This window comes from Mustela nigripes, chromosome 16, assembly GCF_022355385.1.
Source record: "Mustela nigripes isolate SB6536 chromosome 16, MUSNIG.SB6536, whole genome shotgun sequence".
Taxonomy (NCBI): Eukaryota; Metazoa; Chordata; class Mammalia; order Carnivora; family Mustelidae; genus Mustela; species Mustela nigripes.
In genome coordinates this window covers 29,150,763-29,169,253 of record NC_081572.1, presented here as the reverse complement: position 1 = coordinate 29,169,253, position 18,491 = coordinate 29,150,763, and the positions used below count along the sequence as shown (strand labels likewise).

At 42.1% G+C, this 18,491-nt stretch overlaps 1 protein-coding gene across 4 annotated transcripts in view; it reads right to left on the bottom strand.

Moving 5' to 3' along the window:
* The window catches only part of TOM1L1 (target of myb1 like 1 membrane trafficking protein), a 56,386-nt gene that overhangs the window by 26,785 nt on the left and 11,110 nt on the right, over positions 1-18,491 (bottom strand). For 3 of the 4 annotated variants that reach the window (XM_059379731.1, XM_059379728.1, XM_059379729.1), the window contains 4 exons: positions 16,791-16,940; positions 16,047-16,172; positions 14,566-14,670; positions 13,034-13,150 (listed from right to left, as the gene is read on the bottom strand). In XM_059379731.1, coding sequence (XP_059235714.1) covers positions 13,034-13,150; positions 14,566-14,670; positions 16,047-16,172; positions 16,791-16,931 — 489 coding nt within the window. In that variant the 5' untranslated portion in view covers positions 16,932-16,940. The remainder of the gene's footprint in view (positions 1-13,033; positions 13,151-14,565; positions 14,671-16,046; positions 16,173-16,790; positions 16,941-18,491) is intronic. The other variant, XM_059379730.1, reaches the window with a different exon arrangement.

Sequence of the window (18,491 nt, the reverse complement as noted above, 5' to 3'; positions counted from 1 at the left end):
CACATTTACTCAGGACCCAATATTATTCCAAGGAGAGAAAAAAGAACAGCATTTAACATAACCCCCGTGATGAAGGGGAACTTTCCCATTACCGAGTATAATGAAATTGTTCTTGCTCACTGGCAGCCTTTCTAGAGCAATGTCAAGATCAAGGAAATACAAGGGCTGTTAGATGCCCGTGACAAAAATGTAGAAATTAATTTGAAATGAATTTGCAGCCAACATCAATAGCCCCCAGTCACAAGAAGACCCTCTCTTTGCCCTCTCAAAAGACAGATGGAATGGAAACATGAAAGGAACACCACATTTCTCAGCAGGTTTGCAGAGCAGAATTTGAAAAACCTCTTCAAAAGCCAGCCCACTCTGATCTCTACAATTGATGTCTGTCTCAGAGGAGGGCCACGCCACCTGGAAAGAGCCTAGATCAAGCACCAATGAACCCAGAGGATGGGTCAGAAGATCCCCCACTGGCAGGCACCTGCAGGGCTGTGGAAGTGGGGAACCAGAGGGGGAGAGAGTCAAAACAGAGTAACAGCTGCTGGTGCATATGTCCCTCACAGAGCCCCTGGAATTGCCCCCCTTAAATACCATATCAAAGCAAAGGTAGGCTTCTCAGTTCAAGGGAATTTAACAATCAATTCAAAAGTCTTTGGAGCAAAACAAAAGAGCTCATTAAGGGCTTCTCCTCCTGACATCCAGATGGCTCTAAGTCTTCCAGGGAGGACTCAGGAATTAAGGAAGGAGGTTCTTTTGCACTTTCAACTCCAACTGTAAGCAGCCCACTTTCAGCAACACAGTGCAACTCGATAAAAAGAAAAACTGAAGTGCCTGACCATCTTCCCTGAAAAAGAAAACAGGAAGAAATGTGTTTCTTGCAAGCCTTCTCTCAAAATAATATCTGCATGGCGATACTCTTATTATCAGCCCATAACATATTTCCTCCCTCTCTGTTCTCCCCATTCAGACTGCAGGAGCTCCAGAGAACATCTTTATCTGCAAAAAATTAAAAACTACCCCTCCCAACCTAAAGCTGAACAGTTCTCAGCAACACTTGCTTATAGTCCTTTCCCTTACAGATATCAGCTGAATAAATTAACGGTCAAGGTTATACTCAAGGGGCGCCAGGGTGGCCCAGTGGGTTAAGCCTCTGCCTTCGGCTCTGTTCATGATCTCAGGCTCTCTGCTCAGCTGGGAGCCTGCTTCCCCTCTCTCTCTGCCTGCCTCTGCCTACTTGTGATCCCTCTCTGTCAAATAAGTAAATAAAGTCTTAAAAAAAAAAATTATACTCAAAAAGATCATTAACTCAGTAGAATCCTGATCCTTTTTCCTAACCAAATATTATCAAAACTTTGTTTCCCCAAAAGCCTTAGTCTTCAATAGCTCCTTAGCTCCTTTGTCCTAAAATCATTAATTCTTCAACAAAGAGCATCAATCCATTCAATTCAACAGAAATGTAATGAACTCGGGACACCTGGGTGGCTCAGCTGATTAAGTGTCTCTGCCTTCAGCTCAGGTCATTATATCCAGGTCTTGGGATCGAACCCCACGGTTGGGCTCCCAGCTCAGCAGAAGTCGGTTTCTCCCTCCCTCTCTGCCTCTGCCACTGCTTGTGCTCTATCTCTCTCTCAAATGGATAAATAAAATCTTAAAAAAAGAAATTTAATGAACTCATTCAGTGTACAAAGTATGTGCTATAAATAAACATGCATAGTTGTATGGATTTAAAAGCATACAACTTGGTTACTGCCTTTAAGTTGCTTCCAACCTAGCTAGAGAGCTAGGAAAAAACAGGTGAGCCACCTATACTAGAAAGTTAATTCTGGACTCAAAATGAGAAGCAAGTTGGTATAATGGATAGAACACTGGTTCAGGAGAACAAGGTTCTCCCTTCAGCTCTATGACTTGTCACCATAAAGGAAGGAAGATAGTCTCAGAGACACTGCAAGTCCCTTCCCCAAGTTTCTGAATGGTAGAGGCAGTAAATGTCCAGTGGAGGGCTTTTTATTTTACTGTTTTTACCCCCCTCCTCCAAACTGATAACAAATTATCCTTATAGGATGAAATTTTAGATTGACTTGATTTTAAATTTCTCTACTAAGTTAGACTAAGGATTTCTCCAGTTGCACTTTTTTTTTTTTTTTTTTAAGATTTTATTTCTTTTTTTGACACAGAGAGAGAAAGATGTCAAGAGAGAGCACAAGCAGGGGGAGCTGCAGGCAGAGGGAGAGGGAGAAGCAGGCTCCCTGCTGAGCAAGGAACCTGATGAGAAGTGAGGCTCCATCCCATGACCCTGGGATCATGACCTGAGCTGAAGGCAGACGCTTAACCAACTAAGCCACCCAGGCGCCCCATCTCCTGTTATACCCCAGAGCTTGCTTTCTCCTACAGAAGACTAAGACAAAAACAGAAGACTGAAACAAGAGGTACGGAAGAGTAAAGTAGCCCAAAGCCAAGTGTAAAACGCTAAGGAGGCAAGGAAGACTCGCTCCACGACGTTTCAACCCTGTGACCAGAGCTGACACTCTTCATGCATCACAACACTCAGATGGGACACCGCTCAGAATCTTTGTACCCCATCTTGGGGCCACCCCCAATGAAGGTCAAAGCCCACGAGCTACATGGCCGCAGGGAAAGGTATGTACTACACAAAATAGTTTCCCCGCCTCTGAGTTTCACAAAGAGCAGGAGCCCGGCTAGGTAATGGGGCTTCAGGATCTAATTGTTTGGCCTGAAAGAACCAAGAAGGGAGTTCAGACATACCAGATCTCAGATGGGGGGACAAAGACAGAAAACGGGCTCCAATAAACAGAAGAGCTAGTAGCAGGTAAGCACCCACAGACAAAAACAGGAGAGATTCCAAGTACAGAGGCTGGTTTTAACATTAATAAATTGCATCATAAGACTGTGACCACAGAAAAGCCATGAAAAGCCAATGAAATTCAGAGTTTTCCTACGCGTTGAATGCTTCTCGTGCTCCAGATGCACCAACCACACAGTCTGGCCTGTTCCATGCCCTGGGGCCTGGCTGATAGGGATCACCTCACCAAGTCCCCTGCCCAGCAAGCAGTACCACTGGTAGGAAGTTGAAGGAAGTCAGGAGAGTGACATCTGGACATATTTCCCTCTACTCCTTCCACCAAAAGCACCTCCATTATTCTTTCCTTTGGGTTCTGGCAAAACTTCCCTCTTGTCTATTTAGGCCTCGGGATATTAGTTAATAGCAGAGGATAGTGAACTAGCTCCTGTAGTTTCCCTAAACCCTGCAATATCTTGCTGAATAAATAGTACCTTGATTAAACTCTCCTCAAATTATCTAAATTGAGCATGCCATCTGTTTCACTGACCAACCCTACAAAGGCATGAAAATACCTACTGAGGATCATTAAAATAGTAGGATGCCTGCACAGAGCTGAATAAACAGATCAAACAAAACAAAACAGCCTCCAGAAGGATGTCCCTGTATTAGAATGCAGAATATGATGAAGGAGTGTTCGAAATTAATGGAGATGGTATGAATTGTTAGTAAATGTTATTTGGACAACCAGCCATCGAAATGGAAAAAAAAAAAAAAAAGGATTCAGTCTCTCTCATAGCAAGGATAAAGATTTTTTTTTTAAAGATTTTATTTATTTTGAGGGAGAGAGAGAATGAACAAGTGGGAGAAGGAAAGAGAGTGTGAAGCAGTCTCGGCACTGAGCACAGAGCCCGATGCGGGGATCAATCCCACAGTGTTGAGATCGTGACCTGAGCTGAAATCAAGAGTCTGACTCTTAACCAACTGAGCCACTCAGGTGCCCCAAAGATTATTTTTTATCTTTTTTTTTTTTTTTTTTTTTGAGAGGGGCAGTGAGCAAGTGCAAAGTGGGGGGTGGGGCAGAGGGAGAAACAGGCTCCCCACTGAGCAAGGAGCAAAATGCAGGGCTCCATCCCAGGACCCTGAGATCATGACCTGAGCTGAAGGAAGACAGTTAGCTTAACTGATGGAGCCACGCAAGAGCCCAAGATTTTTATTTTAAATTACACAAAATCTGGGGAAAGAAAACATTAATTTATCAAAGGTATTTTTGAGTGACTATATCATATCCAGGCACTGCTCTGGGAGTCAGAAGCTGAGCTCTAGGTCTGATGACTTTTGTGGAGCTTCCATTCTGGAAGGCAGAGGCAACTGAATATTCAAGAAAAGCATCTGAGAGTTAGGGGGAGGATGAAATGGTGATGGGGCAGGAGACAAATCAAGAGTCCAGTGCCTGGGGACTCAGGACAGACTTCTCAGAGGAGGTGACATACTCAGCTCAGAGTCACGAGAAAAAGTTGGCCTTTAGAAGAGAGGGGGATCATGACGGTCGAGCACAAAATCCTCCCCAGTAAGAACAAACTTGGTGTGTCCACAGAACATGGTCAGTGTAATGGACCAAGGAGAAGGGCTGTGTGGGCTGTAGAAAGAGAGGTCGCAGGAGCTGCTCAGGGAGGGCTTTGTGGCCAGGATAAGGAGGCAGGGTTTTTATTCCAAGGTGACGGGAAGCCACTGGATGGTTCCAAGCAAGGATGACATGAGGTATTCTACCTTTTCAAAAGCTATATAGTGATGCTTGGTATCATCAGTCATTAGCAAACACAAATCAGAATCATAGTAAGATACCATGTCGCACCTGCTAGACAGCTATTTATTTAAAAAACAAAACAAAACAAAAAACCCAGAGAAAAACAAGTGTTGGCAAGGAAGCAGAGAAACTGGAACTTTTGTACGTTGTTGGTGGGAATGTAAAATGGTACAGCCACCGGAAGCAGTTTGATACTCCCTTAAAAAGTTAAACCCAGAGTCATAATTACCATACAACCCAGCAGTGCTACTCCTAGGAATACTCTCAAAAGAAATGAACACAGGAATACAAAATAAAACTGGTGGATGAATGTTCATAGTAGCATTCATTGCCAAAAGGTGAATGCAGCCCAAATGTCCATCAACTAATAAATGCATAAATAAGAGGCAGCATATCCACACAATGGAATATTATCCACTAAAGGAATGCAACTCTGACAGGTGCTACATGAGTGAACCTTGAAAACAAGGTTAGTGATGCAGAAGTGAAAGAAACCGAACACGACAGCCACGCAGTCAATGGTTATACTTACATAAAATATCCAGGATAGGTAAACTCACAGAAACAGTGAGCAGGTAGGTAGAACTGGGCAAAGACAGGAAGGGGGAGAGACTGCTCAGTGGGTATAGCATTTGCTTTTTGGAACTAGTTCCAAAAGTTCTGGCTCCATTGTGCACGTACTAGATGCCACTACAGCATATACTTTAAGATGGTTAATTCTTTTTATTTCTTCAAAAAGATTCGTGAGTGAGAGAGAGAGCGCATGCACATGTGTACACACAAGCAGGTGTATAGGCAGAGGGAGAGGGAGAAGTAGGTTCCCCGCTGAGCAGGGAGCCCAATGTAGCTGGATCCCAAGACTCCCAGATCATGACCTGAGCTGAAAGCAGACACTTAACCAACTGAGTCACCCAGGTGCCCTAGTTAATTCTTTATTGTGCGAATTTTACTTAAATTTTTAGAAAAAGTGAGCTGTATAGTTTTTGGTTTCCAGCACAGTATTCTACTCAGGAGCCTGAAAACCTTCCTGATAACAAAATACCTAAAAAAAAAAAAAATGCTGGATATAATATCATGCTATTTTAACATACATGCCTAAGCATTCAAGAAAAAAATGAGAAACCCTCAAAGGCTGAAAAACCATATAGGACCCCAAGGATAGGAGAGGCAATAAAGGTACAGGGCTTGAAAAGCACCCATCTATCAAGATACACTAACTTTGAGAAGCTGGAGGCTATCAAGATGGGATGATGGATCAAAAAAGCCCATACACAGGGGCGCCTGGGTGGCTCAGTGGTTAAGCCGCTGCCTTCGGCTCAGGTCATGATCTCAGGGTCCTGGGATCGAGTCCCGCATCGGGCTCTCTGCTCAGCAGGGAGCCTGCTTCCCTCTCTCTCTCTGCCTGCCTCTCCATCTACTTGTGATTTCTCTCTGTCAAATAAATAAATAAAATCTTAAAAAAAAAAAAGCCCATACACAGCTGGGACACCTTAATAGCTAACCTATATGAAATATAAGATATATTTCATATAGGTTTTATATATATATATATGTATATATATATATATATTGGTTTCTATTGGTTTCTGACCCTGGTTCCTGACACAGAGCTCCTAAATCCCTGGGACTTCCCTGTGTGATAGGAGCATCTTAAGTTCTAATGAAGCAACCCTTGGTGGGCTCCTGGAAGAGGGCTGGTCACCAGAGAGACAAAGCCACAGTCAGAAGCTCAGCTAGCCTCAATCACCCCTAGCCTCCATCTTCTGCGTGGGGAGAGGGGCTGAAGATTAGAGGTAATGGTCAACATGTCTATGTGATAAAGCCTCCGCAAAACCCCAGAACAAGAAGTTTAGCAGGTTTCCAGGTAGGTGAACACATCTACATCCCAACTCCTTGGGTACAAAAGCTCTTGGAAGCCTTCTGGACCTTGTCCTATATATCTTTCACCTGACTATTCATCTGTACCCTTCATAACACCAGCAAATATAAATGTTTCCCTGAGTTCTGTGAGGCATTCTAGCAAACGGTCCAACCAAAGGAGGGGGTTCTGGGAACCCCCAGTTTACAGCTTACTGGTCAGAAGTATGGGATCCTCAGATTTTTGCAACAGGCATCTGAAGTGGGGATGGTGTCCCAGGACTGAGCCCTTCCCCGGTGAGGTCTGTGCTAACTCTGGGTAGTTAGTGTCAGAACTGTCTAATGTGAGGTGGTGGTGGGGGGGGGGGGACCTCTCACACTTGATGTCAAGAAGTGTCGTGAGAAGAGAAATAGTTTTCTTTTATGAACTAATTGAGTGTCCAAGAAAAAGATTTCAATTCTTGTGAAAAGAATGTAAGAAGATCACTCCTCATGAGATCTCTTTGTGTTACTAAAGAGAAACATAAAAAGAAAAATAAAGTTACAAATTCAGTAGGATCCATACAACAAGCTGGTCTGGTGCCAGAACGCATTCAGCTTCAACGGCCCATGAGTGGTATTCTAATGTTGATTTACACCCCAAGTCTCCTTATTATTCAAGGCAACACGGAGCCCTAAGTGCTGGCATCCAAACAGCATATTAGCATCATCCTTGCAAAACGCAATCAAACATCTGTACCCGAAGACTCTGGCCCAAAAACCATTTCTGTGTTCTCCAGGATGGCACACAGTATAAAGCTGGATTCGTGTATTTAAAGGGGATGTTTCAGCATACATTTTTAATGATGGACTGTTTGCCACAGATGGATGAAGAGAGGAGAAAAGTCACAAATCATGTCACTTTAGAAGCTCTGGAAAGCCAGGGAAGCCCGTGTGGCACTGGAAATACTGCTGTGGCCATTTCTGAAAAATACTATTCATCCCATGGTCTTACTTTGATGTTTAATTTTTAAATTTTAGTTAACATGCTTATTATACATCAGGAGTCACAAAATTTATTATCCGTAGGGGTGCCTGGGTGGCATGGTGGGTTAAAGCCTCTGCCTTCGGCTCAGGTCACAATCCCAGGGTTCTGGGATGGAGCCCCACATCGGGCTCTCTACTCAGCAGGGAGTCTGCTTCTCCCTCTCTCTCTGCCTGCCTCTCTGCCTACTTGTGATCTCCATCTGTCAAATAAATAAAAAACCTTTAAAAACAAAAACAAAGCAGGGGCGCCTGGGTGGCTCAGTGGGTTAAAGCCTCTGCCTTCGGCTCAGCTCATGATCTCAGGGTCCTGGGATCAAGTCCCGCATTGGGCTCTCTGCTCAGCAAGGAGTCTGCTTCTCCCTCTCTCTCTGCCTGCTGCTCTGCCTACTTGTGATCTCTATCAAATAAATAAATAAAATCTTTAAAAAAATAAATAAAAATACAAACCTTTAAAAAATGTATTATCCATAAAAACTTCAGTGGAGGATTTTTTTTTTTAAATTTTAAAGATTTTTTAGTTATTCGATAGAGAGAGACACAGTGAGAGAGGGAACACAGCAGGAGGAGTGGGTGAGGGAGAAGCAGGCTTCCCGTGGAGTAGGGAGCCTGATGCGGGGCTCGATCCCAGAACCCTGGGATCATGACCTGAGCCACCCAGGTGCCCCAGCGGAAGATTTTTTTAAAAAGGATTAATACATAGGAACTGTATTTAATGATTAATTTTCCTTTTAGTCTCCTAATTGGATATATTAATACTACCTTTGTTAAGTATCCTCTTAGCTCTTTATTTTATACATATAGAAACAAAGTCCAAAGATGATAAAATGATCTGTCCAAAGTCAAGAAACCCAAGATTCCTTAGCAAAATGAGGTGAGGTTCCATTGTAAAATACTCTAAAAGTAATACACTTAAAGCTTCTGATCTAAAATATTGATTTGTTTCTCAAGGCATATTATGCTGATGTTCTATAGGACGCCAACATGCTCAGCAATGTAGAGTCTCTGGTCAAATACATTTGTAAAAAAGACTCTGAGGGACCTTTACTATACTAAGAAGCTTTATGAACCTCCAGGAGGAGAAATATAATAGGTAGTTTTGCAAACTTATTTGACCACAGAGGTCATTTCCCACACACAGAATGTAATATAAGATAAGTGGTAAATGATGTCTTCAACTGTTTCCTAGAATTTTGTATTACTTCTTTAGAACTTATCTCAACATCACCACATGAATCTTTTAAAAATCTTATCAAGTTACTTTTTTTTTTATTTAAAAAAATTTTTTTAGGGCGCCTGGGTGGCTCAGTGGGTTAAGCCGCTGCCTTCGGCTCAGGTCATGATCTCAGGGTCCTGGGATCGAGTCCCGCATCGGGCTTTCTGCTCAGCAGGGAGTCTGCTTCCCTCTCTATCTCTCTGCCTGCCTCTCAGTCTACTTGTGATTTCTCTCTGTCAAATAAATAAATAAAATCTTTTAAAAAAAATTTTTTTTTAAAGATTTTATTTATTTGAGATAGAATGAGTGAGAGAGAGCATGAGAGAGGAGAAGGTGAGAGGGAGAAGCAGACTCCCCAAGGAGCTGGGAGCCCGATGCAGGACGAGATCCTGGAAGTCTGGGATCATGACCTGAGCTGAAGGCAGTCGCTCAACTAACTGAGCCTCCCAGGCGCCCTCTTATTGAGTTATAGTGTCCTTCAGCTTCTACCCCTTTAGGGTTCCCTTCTGCCATTGCAGTGAGTAGAAAGTCCTCAATTACCTGTACAGACCAGATCTGACCACTCCTCACTTGGGGCTTTATGTTCTCAAGCTGTGGTTTTAAATCCTCTTCTTATCTCTGGGTACCTGAGAGGTATCACAAACTCGAATCCATTAATAGTGCATAGGGGGTGGTGCAGGTTCCTTAAGAGGTTTATCTGACTCCCTAGGAATCTCTGGAAGTGAACCTGCACAGATATAGCTTAAGACACGAACTTTTAAAAATTTTTTAAAGATTTAATTAATTTATTTTTATTTTTTTTAAAGATTTTTAAAAAATTTATTTGACAGAGAGAGATCACAAGTAGGCAGAGAGGCAGGCAGAGAGAGACAGAGAAGCAGGCTCCCTGCGGAGCAGAGAGTCTGATGCGGGGCTTGATCCCAGGACTCCGAGATCATGACCTGAGCCGAAGGCAGAGGCTTAACACACTGAGCCACCCAGGTGCCCCAAATGAATAAAATCTTTAAAAAAAAAAAAAAGAAGAAGAAGAAGAAGAAGCTCTTGCAGGGACCCCGATGGGAGACTCAATCTGCCCAGGATCATGACCTGAGCTGCAGACAGTTGTTTAACTGACTGAGCCACCCAGGTGCCCAAAATGAATTTTTTTATAAAAGATTTTATTTATTTGCAAGAGAAACAGAGAGAGAAAGACAAACAAAGCACAAGTGGCGGCGGTGGTGGGGGTGGGGGCAAGGGACAGAGGGAGAAGCAGGCTCCCTGCTGAGTAGGGAGCCCAATGAGGGGCTCAATCCCAGGACACTGAGATCATGACCTGACCTCCTCCACCCAGACACCCATGAACTTTTTTTTTTTTTTACAAAAACATTTTAAAAATTTAAAAACCTTCTGAGTTCATAGGTGGCATAAAAACAGACCAAGGCCTTCATGTGGCCCACTGGCCACAGTTTGCTAACTCCTGGATGAGGGGAAAGCATAACCCATGACATTGAAGACTGCCCACAAGGAGTGCTGCGGCAGAAATCATAGAAAAATGAAGGATGGATGCGCCACGCCCAGAGACTACAGAGGCTAGAACAAAATCGCACAAGGGGCAGCTAAGAGAGAGCTGAGGGACGGCTGTGAAACAACCAGGCAGGACAAGCAGGCCCATGCATCTCTCCACATCTGAGACCAGAGAGCTGAGACAGGAGTATCTCTTGCCAGGTGGGAGTCATGTTTGGGTCAGAGACATGGGGTATTACTTCCAGTTACTGGTAGCATGAACGAAAGATAGGAAGTATATAACTCAGAAGACCAGCTACCAACATGTCCCATCCAGCATGATCCCCTGCCAATCTCGCACACTCTGAAAATGGTACCAAGCACAGGCCGCTGCGAGTGTCCTCCCCACGGGCACAGGTGAGCTGTGTCACACAGAATGCAGGCTGATGCCAGGGAATTGCATCCACAAATGAGTTCACTATCAGCAATCCAGCACATACCTAAGGAACGTAACTGAAAGAAGTGATTAAGAATTTGCAATCGGGATGCCTGAGTGGCTCAGTGGGTTAAGCCTCTGCCTTCAGATCAGGTCATGATCACAGGGTCCTGGGATCGAGTCCCGCATCGGGCTCTCTGCTCGGAAGCAGGGAGCCTGCTTTCCCCTCTGTCTCTCTGCCTGCCTCTCTGCCTACTTGTTATCCCTCTCTCTCTCTGTCAAATAAATAAGTAAAAAAATCTTTAAAAAAAAAAAAAAAAGAATTTGCAATCAAGAAATGAGAATCTATATAGCAAATGGAAAAAGCAACTTAAAAATAATTACTATCCTTAGAAAGACAGAAGAAGAGGGCATATCCATGAAAAAAAAAGTTACAAAAATCCAAACTTTAAGAAAACAATTTTTTAAAAGATTTACTTTTTTGAAAGAGAGAGAAAAAGAGCGGGAGGAGGGGCAAGGGAGAGAATCTCAAGCAGACTTCCCTCGGAGCGAGGAGCCCCATGCAGGGCTGGATCTCACCACCTCAAGATTATGACCTGGGCCAAAATCAAGAGTTGGATGCTTACCTGACTGATCTACTCCAGTGCCCTGAGAAAACATAGTTTTTGAAATAAAATGTTCATGGGAAGGGCTGAAGAGACAAACTGATGTGAAAACTTCAGAGAAATGCATAAAATTGAGAAAATTGCCTAGAACTACAACACAAAATAATGAAGAGAAAAAGTATTTAAAAAATGTTTGAGAGAGAAGAAAAATACAACTGGAAGCTTTGTCATCTAAGAAAAGTTGCATATTAAGGGACATGGTAGAAAAGAAATACTTGGAAAGCTGAGAATTTCCCAGAATAAAAATACCCAGACAGGAATAGGGTAAAAAGGCCTATCATGTTCTAAGCAGGATCAATAAAGGGAACACACACAGGCACATATAAACAGATATCCCTAGACATATAGTGAAATTTCAGAAATATTAAGGTAAACAAAACTCATAAATGCCATAAGAAAAAAAAACCTTTTTATAAAATACTTTTTATAGAATCAGATTAACTCACACTTCTCATCAGCACCATTGGGTGTAAGAGAACAATGGAGCAGTATTTGGAAGGACTGAAGAATTTTGTCCTGAGAATTTTGTGTCTAGCCAAACTATTAGCACTTGATATGGCAGCAAAAAGACACTTTTGGACATGCAAATGCTCCAAGTTTACCACTAGTAGTGATTCAATGACATAGCAGGAATATTCAAGTAGTAATGTTGAAAGACGAAATTTTTACCATTTATTTCTCAAGTAAGCAATGATTAAGAACAATGTTACCTATTAATAGTCTTAGAAGTTAAAGGAACGGGAACAGCAGCATGAGCAGTGGGGAGTGGGAGTCAAAGAAATATAAAAATAAGATAAAATTCTGTAACTTGGTCTGGAGAAAAAGACTTAGAAACTGATTTTCCCCCCTCTAAGTTAATGTGTTAAAGTGTGTTCTGAAATTTAAAATTGGAGGGGGGGTGGTGCCTGGGTGGCTCAGTCGCTAAACATCTGCCTTTGGCTCAGGTCACGATCCCAGAGTCCTGGGATCCAGCTCCCTGCTTAGCAGGAGACCTGCTTCTCCCTCTCCCACTCCTCCTGCTTGTGTTCCCTCTCTCGTTATCTCTCTCTCTCTCTGTCAAATAAATAAATAAATAATCTTTAAGAAAAAAGAAAGAAAAAAATTTAAATTGGGAATTAGAATTATTAGAGGGATATACAGACACAGGGAAACGTCTAGGAGGGCATGGTTTCAGCAATAATGAACTACCAGTGGTTTTCCTCACATGCACATACAGGTACAAATGCACTGTTCATATCTTCTTCCACAGAGTGAGTACTGCCTTCATCTAACCTCTCCAAAATCCTTCACCACTCTCTTTGTACCCCCACCCCCTGATCCCAATGCATGATAAACAAATTTCTATGTCAGCATCTACAATACTTAATTTAAACTGGCTGTTGACAAAACTATCTTGCTCACTAGACATAAGTTCCTTGGGGACTAGTTCAGCCTCCTCACTTCTATATCTTAGCACCATTGTTGTTACTCATTATGTTTGTTGAGTGGATGGATATAAAGACAACTTGTGCATATTTAAAACAGCGACTAACAGAGATTATATATGACCAAGACATTGTTAAATCATTTATTGGGAGAGATTAAGAACTATGCCTAAGTAACAATTACATTTGTGATGAAGACCTCCTCACATCTCCTTGTTAAGTTTAGAAATCACCGAAGATTAACTAGACAATATTAAAGTTATTCTCAGAGCCTTGAGATAGAAGACACCTAAAAAGACTGTGTGACTGTTCTTGAAATCATACCACACCTGTAGAAGCTTTATGTCTTCACGGTTTTCAGACCCAGGAACATTCTCCATCAATATGGCGGACATCACTCTCACATTCATTTTCACCATATCCAATTCACTGTGCAACTTTCCAATCTGTGGGGAGCAACACAATCACAAGTGTGACATGAAGAATGGTTACCTTGTTTTCTGCTACCAAGGAGATATTTTCTAATAGAAAAAAGACTTTTCCGAATTTAATATTTCAAATTTATTTAAGTATCTAATTGTTTAATAAACGTACAATTTGTTACCTTCTGAAAGGATTTGAGATCTTACATAACAAATCTCTAGATTCATGCTAGAAATATGCGCTAAGAAAGTTAAAAGTGAAAGGGAAAAAAGTCAGATTAGAATCAATATGGAGAAGGGAAAAGGTGACTATAGTCGGAACCTGGACAAAATGGCAAATATTAGTGGCAAAACCAAGGGGGGAAAAATGAACATTTTCTACTTCCCATGGTGTTAGAAAAGAAGAAAAAAAATTAAGAGAAAAACACTTTTTTTCTTCTTGCATTAAATTCTAAGAGGAATCAATCACATGAATTTTTATAGAATATGAATAATAATACAAAGTCTTAAATGGCAGTTCCTTCAGAGCAGAACATAAATAAGCATCAGTAATAACTGATTAGCTGGGGCGCCTGGGTGGCTCAGTGGGTTAAGCCGCTGCTTTCGGCTCAGGTCATGATCTCAGAGTCCTGGGATCGAGTCCCGCATCAGGCTCTCAGCAGGGAGCCTGCTTCCCTCTCTCTCTCTCTCTGCCTGCCTCTCCATCTACTTGTGATTTCTCTCTGTCAAATAAATAAATAAAATCTTAAAAAAAAAAAATAACTGATTAGCTGGACCTCTGATAAACAGTTATAAACAAAAAAAGTAAATGTAAGTCAGTTGGCACAATTAATGCCAGTAATAAGGCTACCACTTACTGAGCTCCCTGAAATGAGATACAGACAGTCCTATGGAAAGCAACAGGAATCAGCTGGTTGACACAAGATCCATTCCACAGCCCAGTCTCCACAAAGACAAAGCCACTAGCCAAGGACAATGGCTAAGAGCTTGGGCTTTAGAATCAGACAGAATCCAAAGGATTCATTCGACTTTGAACTGAATGATGATTAAGTCATATACTAAGCTTCAATCTTCTCCTCTATAAAGTGAAAGTAATAATGTGCCCCTACCTCCTAACGTTGTTAAGAATAAACAAACTGTAGGGGCAGTTGGGTGGCTCAGCTGGTTAAGCATCCAGCTCCTGGTTTAGGCTCAGGTCATGATCTCAGGGTTGTGAGACTAAGCTCAGGGTTGTGAGATCGGGCTGTGCGCTCAGCATGGGAGTCTGCTTGGGATTCTCCCTGTTCCTCCTCCTCTGCCCTTCCCCCTACACGCATGCTTGCTTGTGCTCTCTCTTGAATAAATCAATCAATAAATAAAAAGAAGAAGAAATAAACTGTATATGCGGTGCTGGTAAGTTAGAAAGGGTCGTCAATATATATAATTGTCACTGTTGTTACCTGTTCTGGGACCAGTGTGAGAGTAGAGCTCTTGGGAACAATAACAGAAGAAAGAGCTGGTGCTGTAGGAATAGATGTTGATGGGTTCGAGGAGATCTGAGTGGCCTATTAATGTGAAATGGAAGTATTACTACTGGAATGAACACAGCCACCCCAAGCCCAGTTTTTCCATTCAGATGGCTCAATCACTTCTCTCAACCCAAGGTCTTGGGTAGAGGGTGTCAGCCCAGGGTCAAGTGTGCAAACTGCCCAGAATTTTTTGAGAAGAGTGCTATTAATGTGCCCATAATATGTAAGTGTTCAATAAAAGGTGGCTGTTAGAATTAGTAACTAAATTATAATTTAATAAAGTGCTCTTAGCTTCGAACAAAGATCTATAAACTGCCATGTGAGATTATTGCTGCCCTTTCTTTGGGTTTTTAAAAAGAAATGCTAAGTCAATTCATGTCAAGTCTTTTTAGGCCACAACTGGAAAGACACCTCCTTCTCCCCTAATGAGTGCTTCTCAAAGTCAATGCCTCATTGACAATATTGAGCAGAGAACCTGAAGCACAGGGCTCAGGCCAAGGTTTTGACATTATGTCCACAGAAGTCACCTAGAAGTCTTGTAAAAATGAGAAGTTCAATTACCCCAAATCACATAACAAGGTCCTAGACCACTCCTATATTTTGTCTTGAAAGAAAGACTAAAAGGGGCATTGTGAACAGATTCATGGAAGTTACGAGGTTGGGGCAGGTGCCTAGGGGCCAGGGAAGAGACTGCACAAGTAGAAGTGTGAGCCTTCTGGACAAGGCCTCCACAAAGATCAAGACTTCTGGTACACACCTGAACTGCTTTTCCATCAAGGCAGGATTCACTGATCTACACAAGGGAAGAATCACTGTTTTCACATTTTGGAAATAAATTACAGAGTTAAGAGCCGAATGACAAACAGTACTCAACGTATTATAAGTTCAGAACCTTATTTGCAAAAATTATTATTTAATACACGACTCCCCATGGTAGAGATCCCTGCCTGTCTAGCATGAGTTCTTTCCTTTGAAAATTGTCCCCTCCTTGGCTCTTACAAATGATTTCCACCTGGAGCCATCATGTTCTTATATGACCTCAGTTAATTTGTTCAGAAGTAGGAAACCAACCTAGGTTGGTCCCTTTTCCAAGATTTTTGAGCTTGGAATCTGAAAAAGCTAGAGATCTTACATGACAATTTAAGATCTATGTTATCTACTATGTGGAGCAAGCTGGTCTGTAATGAGAGACAAGTCGTAAGACATTTGAGTGGTTGGTTCTCTGTTGTTTCAAAGATCCAGCTAACACCAACCTTCTTGTGGCTTGGTTATTTTAGAAGATATGGCAATGGCCTTCTCATAAATTTACCTTTTTGCCTAGAATGGACAGAGGTAGGACTGTCCCTTTCAAAGAGAGAAGACTCACAGCATATACTATCTGATTCAGTATGAGCCCAAGAAAGGTGTCCTACCTCTTGTCTCGCTGTTTCAGCCTCTGCCTCTGAGGGAGGAAACTGAACACCTTTCTTGAGAAGGTCAAGATACACTTCTTTCACTTCGCTGACATCCACACCTCCTGGGAAACCTTGAGACCAAGTCTGAATTCAAGAGATGGTTCCAGAGTTAAAATAGTAACAAATCAAAACAGAATTTTTAAGCTGGTGACAGAAAATGAGAAACTGACAATTATGTATCTTACTCAGAAAGAGAAAGCTGGTTTTGAATGCCAAGGACAAAAATGTACATTTTCAGAGACTAGAAAAACAATATATTTTAAATCATCAAATTCCCATGCCTTAGAATTTCAAAGAAAGCCTGGAATAGGTACTTATTATTTTCTTCACTGTACTGAATCCACAATTAATAGACAGATTCTAAAATAGCATCAGTATTTCCTTTACCAAATAAATTGAAAAGCAGTCCGTTGTGTACTCTAGAACACAGTTTCCATGTATGTCAAATAAATGTACACAATACTCTCTTACCTGACATGAACAAGATAAAAACTGAGAGAAAGTAGGGAGATAACTACAAATTCCTCAGAAAAAGGGCACTATGCCATACCAAGAAATTATCATGACTTGGAAAATGAAAGAGTAAAATGCTCCCTGGTTTGATCCTAGGTTTGTAGAGGATCACCAAACCGATTGCAAGGTACATAATTAGGGCTCTAATCTTAGAGGTCTACCAACCCATAAGGCATACAATAGACTTACCTTAATGAAATTCAAGATTCTATTCTGAATGTCTAATGGCAAGTTGTATCTGGGGTTGAGCAGCTTAACGAGACTATCTTTAATGAATTCCTTCTTCACAATCAGAGATTGGAAACTTGGACCACAGTTCTGCATACACATGTCAATAAGCTAAATTAGACAGAAAAATTAAAATTTAATTATATCTCTGGCAAAACCACCTCCCAAATAGAAGATAAAAATAGCTAAGTAATGATTTCTACCAGCATTACAACTAAACAGGATTTAGTGTCTACTAAAATTGACGGCAAAGCTTTGGGTTCTGGGAATGTGAGGAAATACGTAAGGCATGAAGGAAGAGCTTTGAGGACAGACTTCTTGGGGAGTCAGGACACCATCATTAGAGCATGAACAACAATACAAGGTAGTAAGTGCCAAGGACCAAATGGGAAGTGGTAAAGACACATGGGCTATAGGGTAGGTGACAGTGTCCTTGCTTTTCCAGAGAGGTTCTGGTACATTCCTGTTGTGGTGGCTTTATTAATGATGATACTCCTTCCACTGTCTACCATGTCCTGGTCTGGATGATAAATTGCCCAGTCACCCTCATTATAGACCTTTATGGGTAGACAATTAACCAAGGGATAATTTAGGGCCAGATGGTCTTAAGACTTTTGGAGAAAGCTGGTCCTGAGTTGGGTTTTTAAAAAATAGTTAAGTACAAAGGTGTGCAGAGCTATATTCTAGGCAGGTAAGTGGTATCTAAATGAATGAGTCAATGAATGCATGGAAGCATTTAAGCTATCAGGAGGACAATGAGTACTCTGGTTTGCAGGGGCTTCTTCATGGAGGCAGACTAGACACACTGGGAATTGTCTTTATCCAGCATGGATGAAGTGTGGAGGGACATTATACAGACTTTAGAGAAATGTGTGGCAGTGAATGGGAAGGGTCTGGCCATTGCACAAGAAGCCAGTGAAGGGTTCTTGTTAAGTTTGTTGTTGCGCTCTCCCTGCCTGCAGAGATGATGCAACACCAACACACACAGTTCCATGCACAAGCTCTTGTTTATTCCCTGCTCGATCTTTCTCCTCCCTTTCTTTCTCCTTCCCCTGCGGGGAAGTTCCCTTGCCTTATATAGGGCATAACAGCCAATCACAGAGGTGTTCACGTGAACAGGAGGTATACAGCCAATCACAGAGGTGTTCACGTGAACAGGAGGTATCTGGGGCTCGTAGGCAGTGGTGGCATGCGGTGTTGATGTGAGGAGCACCAGGTCATGTGTGGCCAGGGCGGATGTTTTTCAGGCTGTCCGTGCTGCTCGGGCTATGTAGCCTGCGCCATCTTAGGGGCGCGACCCTGACAGTTTGTCACCATTATACCTCATTCTGAACTTGAGAGAAAGGTTCATAAGTGCAAAGTAATACTCTGGGAAGGTTTTCAAGCAGCGTTCTATGAAGGGGACCTGGAAGGATGGAGAATCCAATAGGGACCCACTAGTCCTAGACCCACTAGAACCAAGGCAGAAAGGCCTAAACCAGGGTGGTATGGGTACGAGGAAAGTAAAGACAGGAGTGATTCATGAAGGCAGAGCTTTACGATGGACATGTGTTGGAAAAAGGATGGTTAAGCCACTGTTATTCTGTAGGACACTGATGGCACCTTGGATGAAAATTTGGAAGTGGATCGGGTTGCAGGCTTGGTCTGGGGTAAAAATGATGA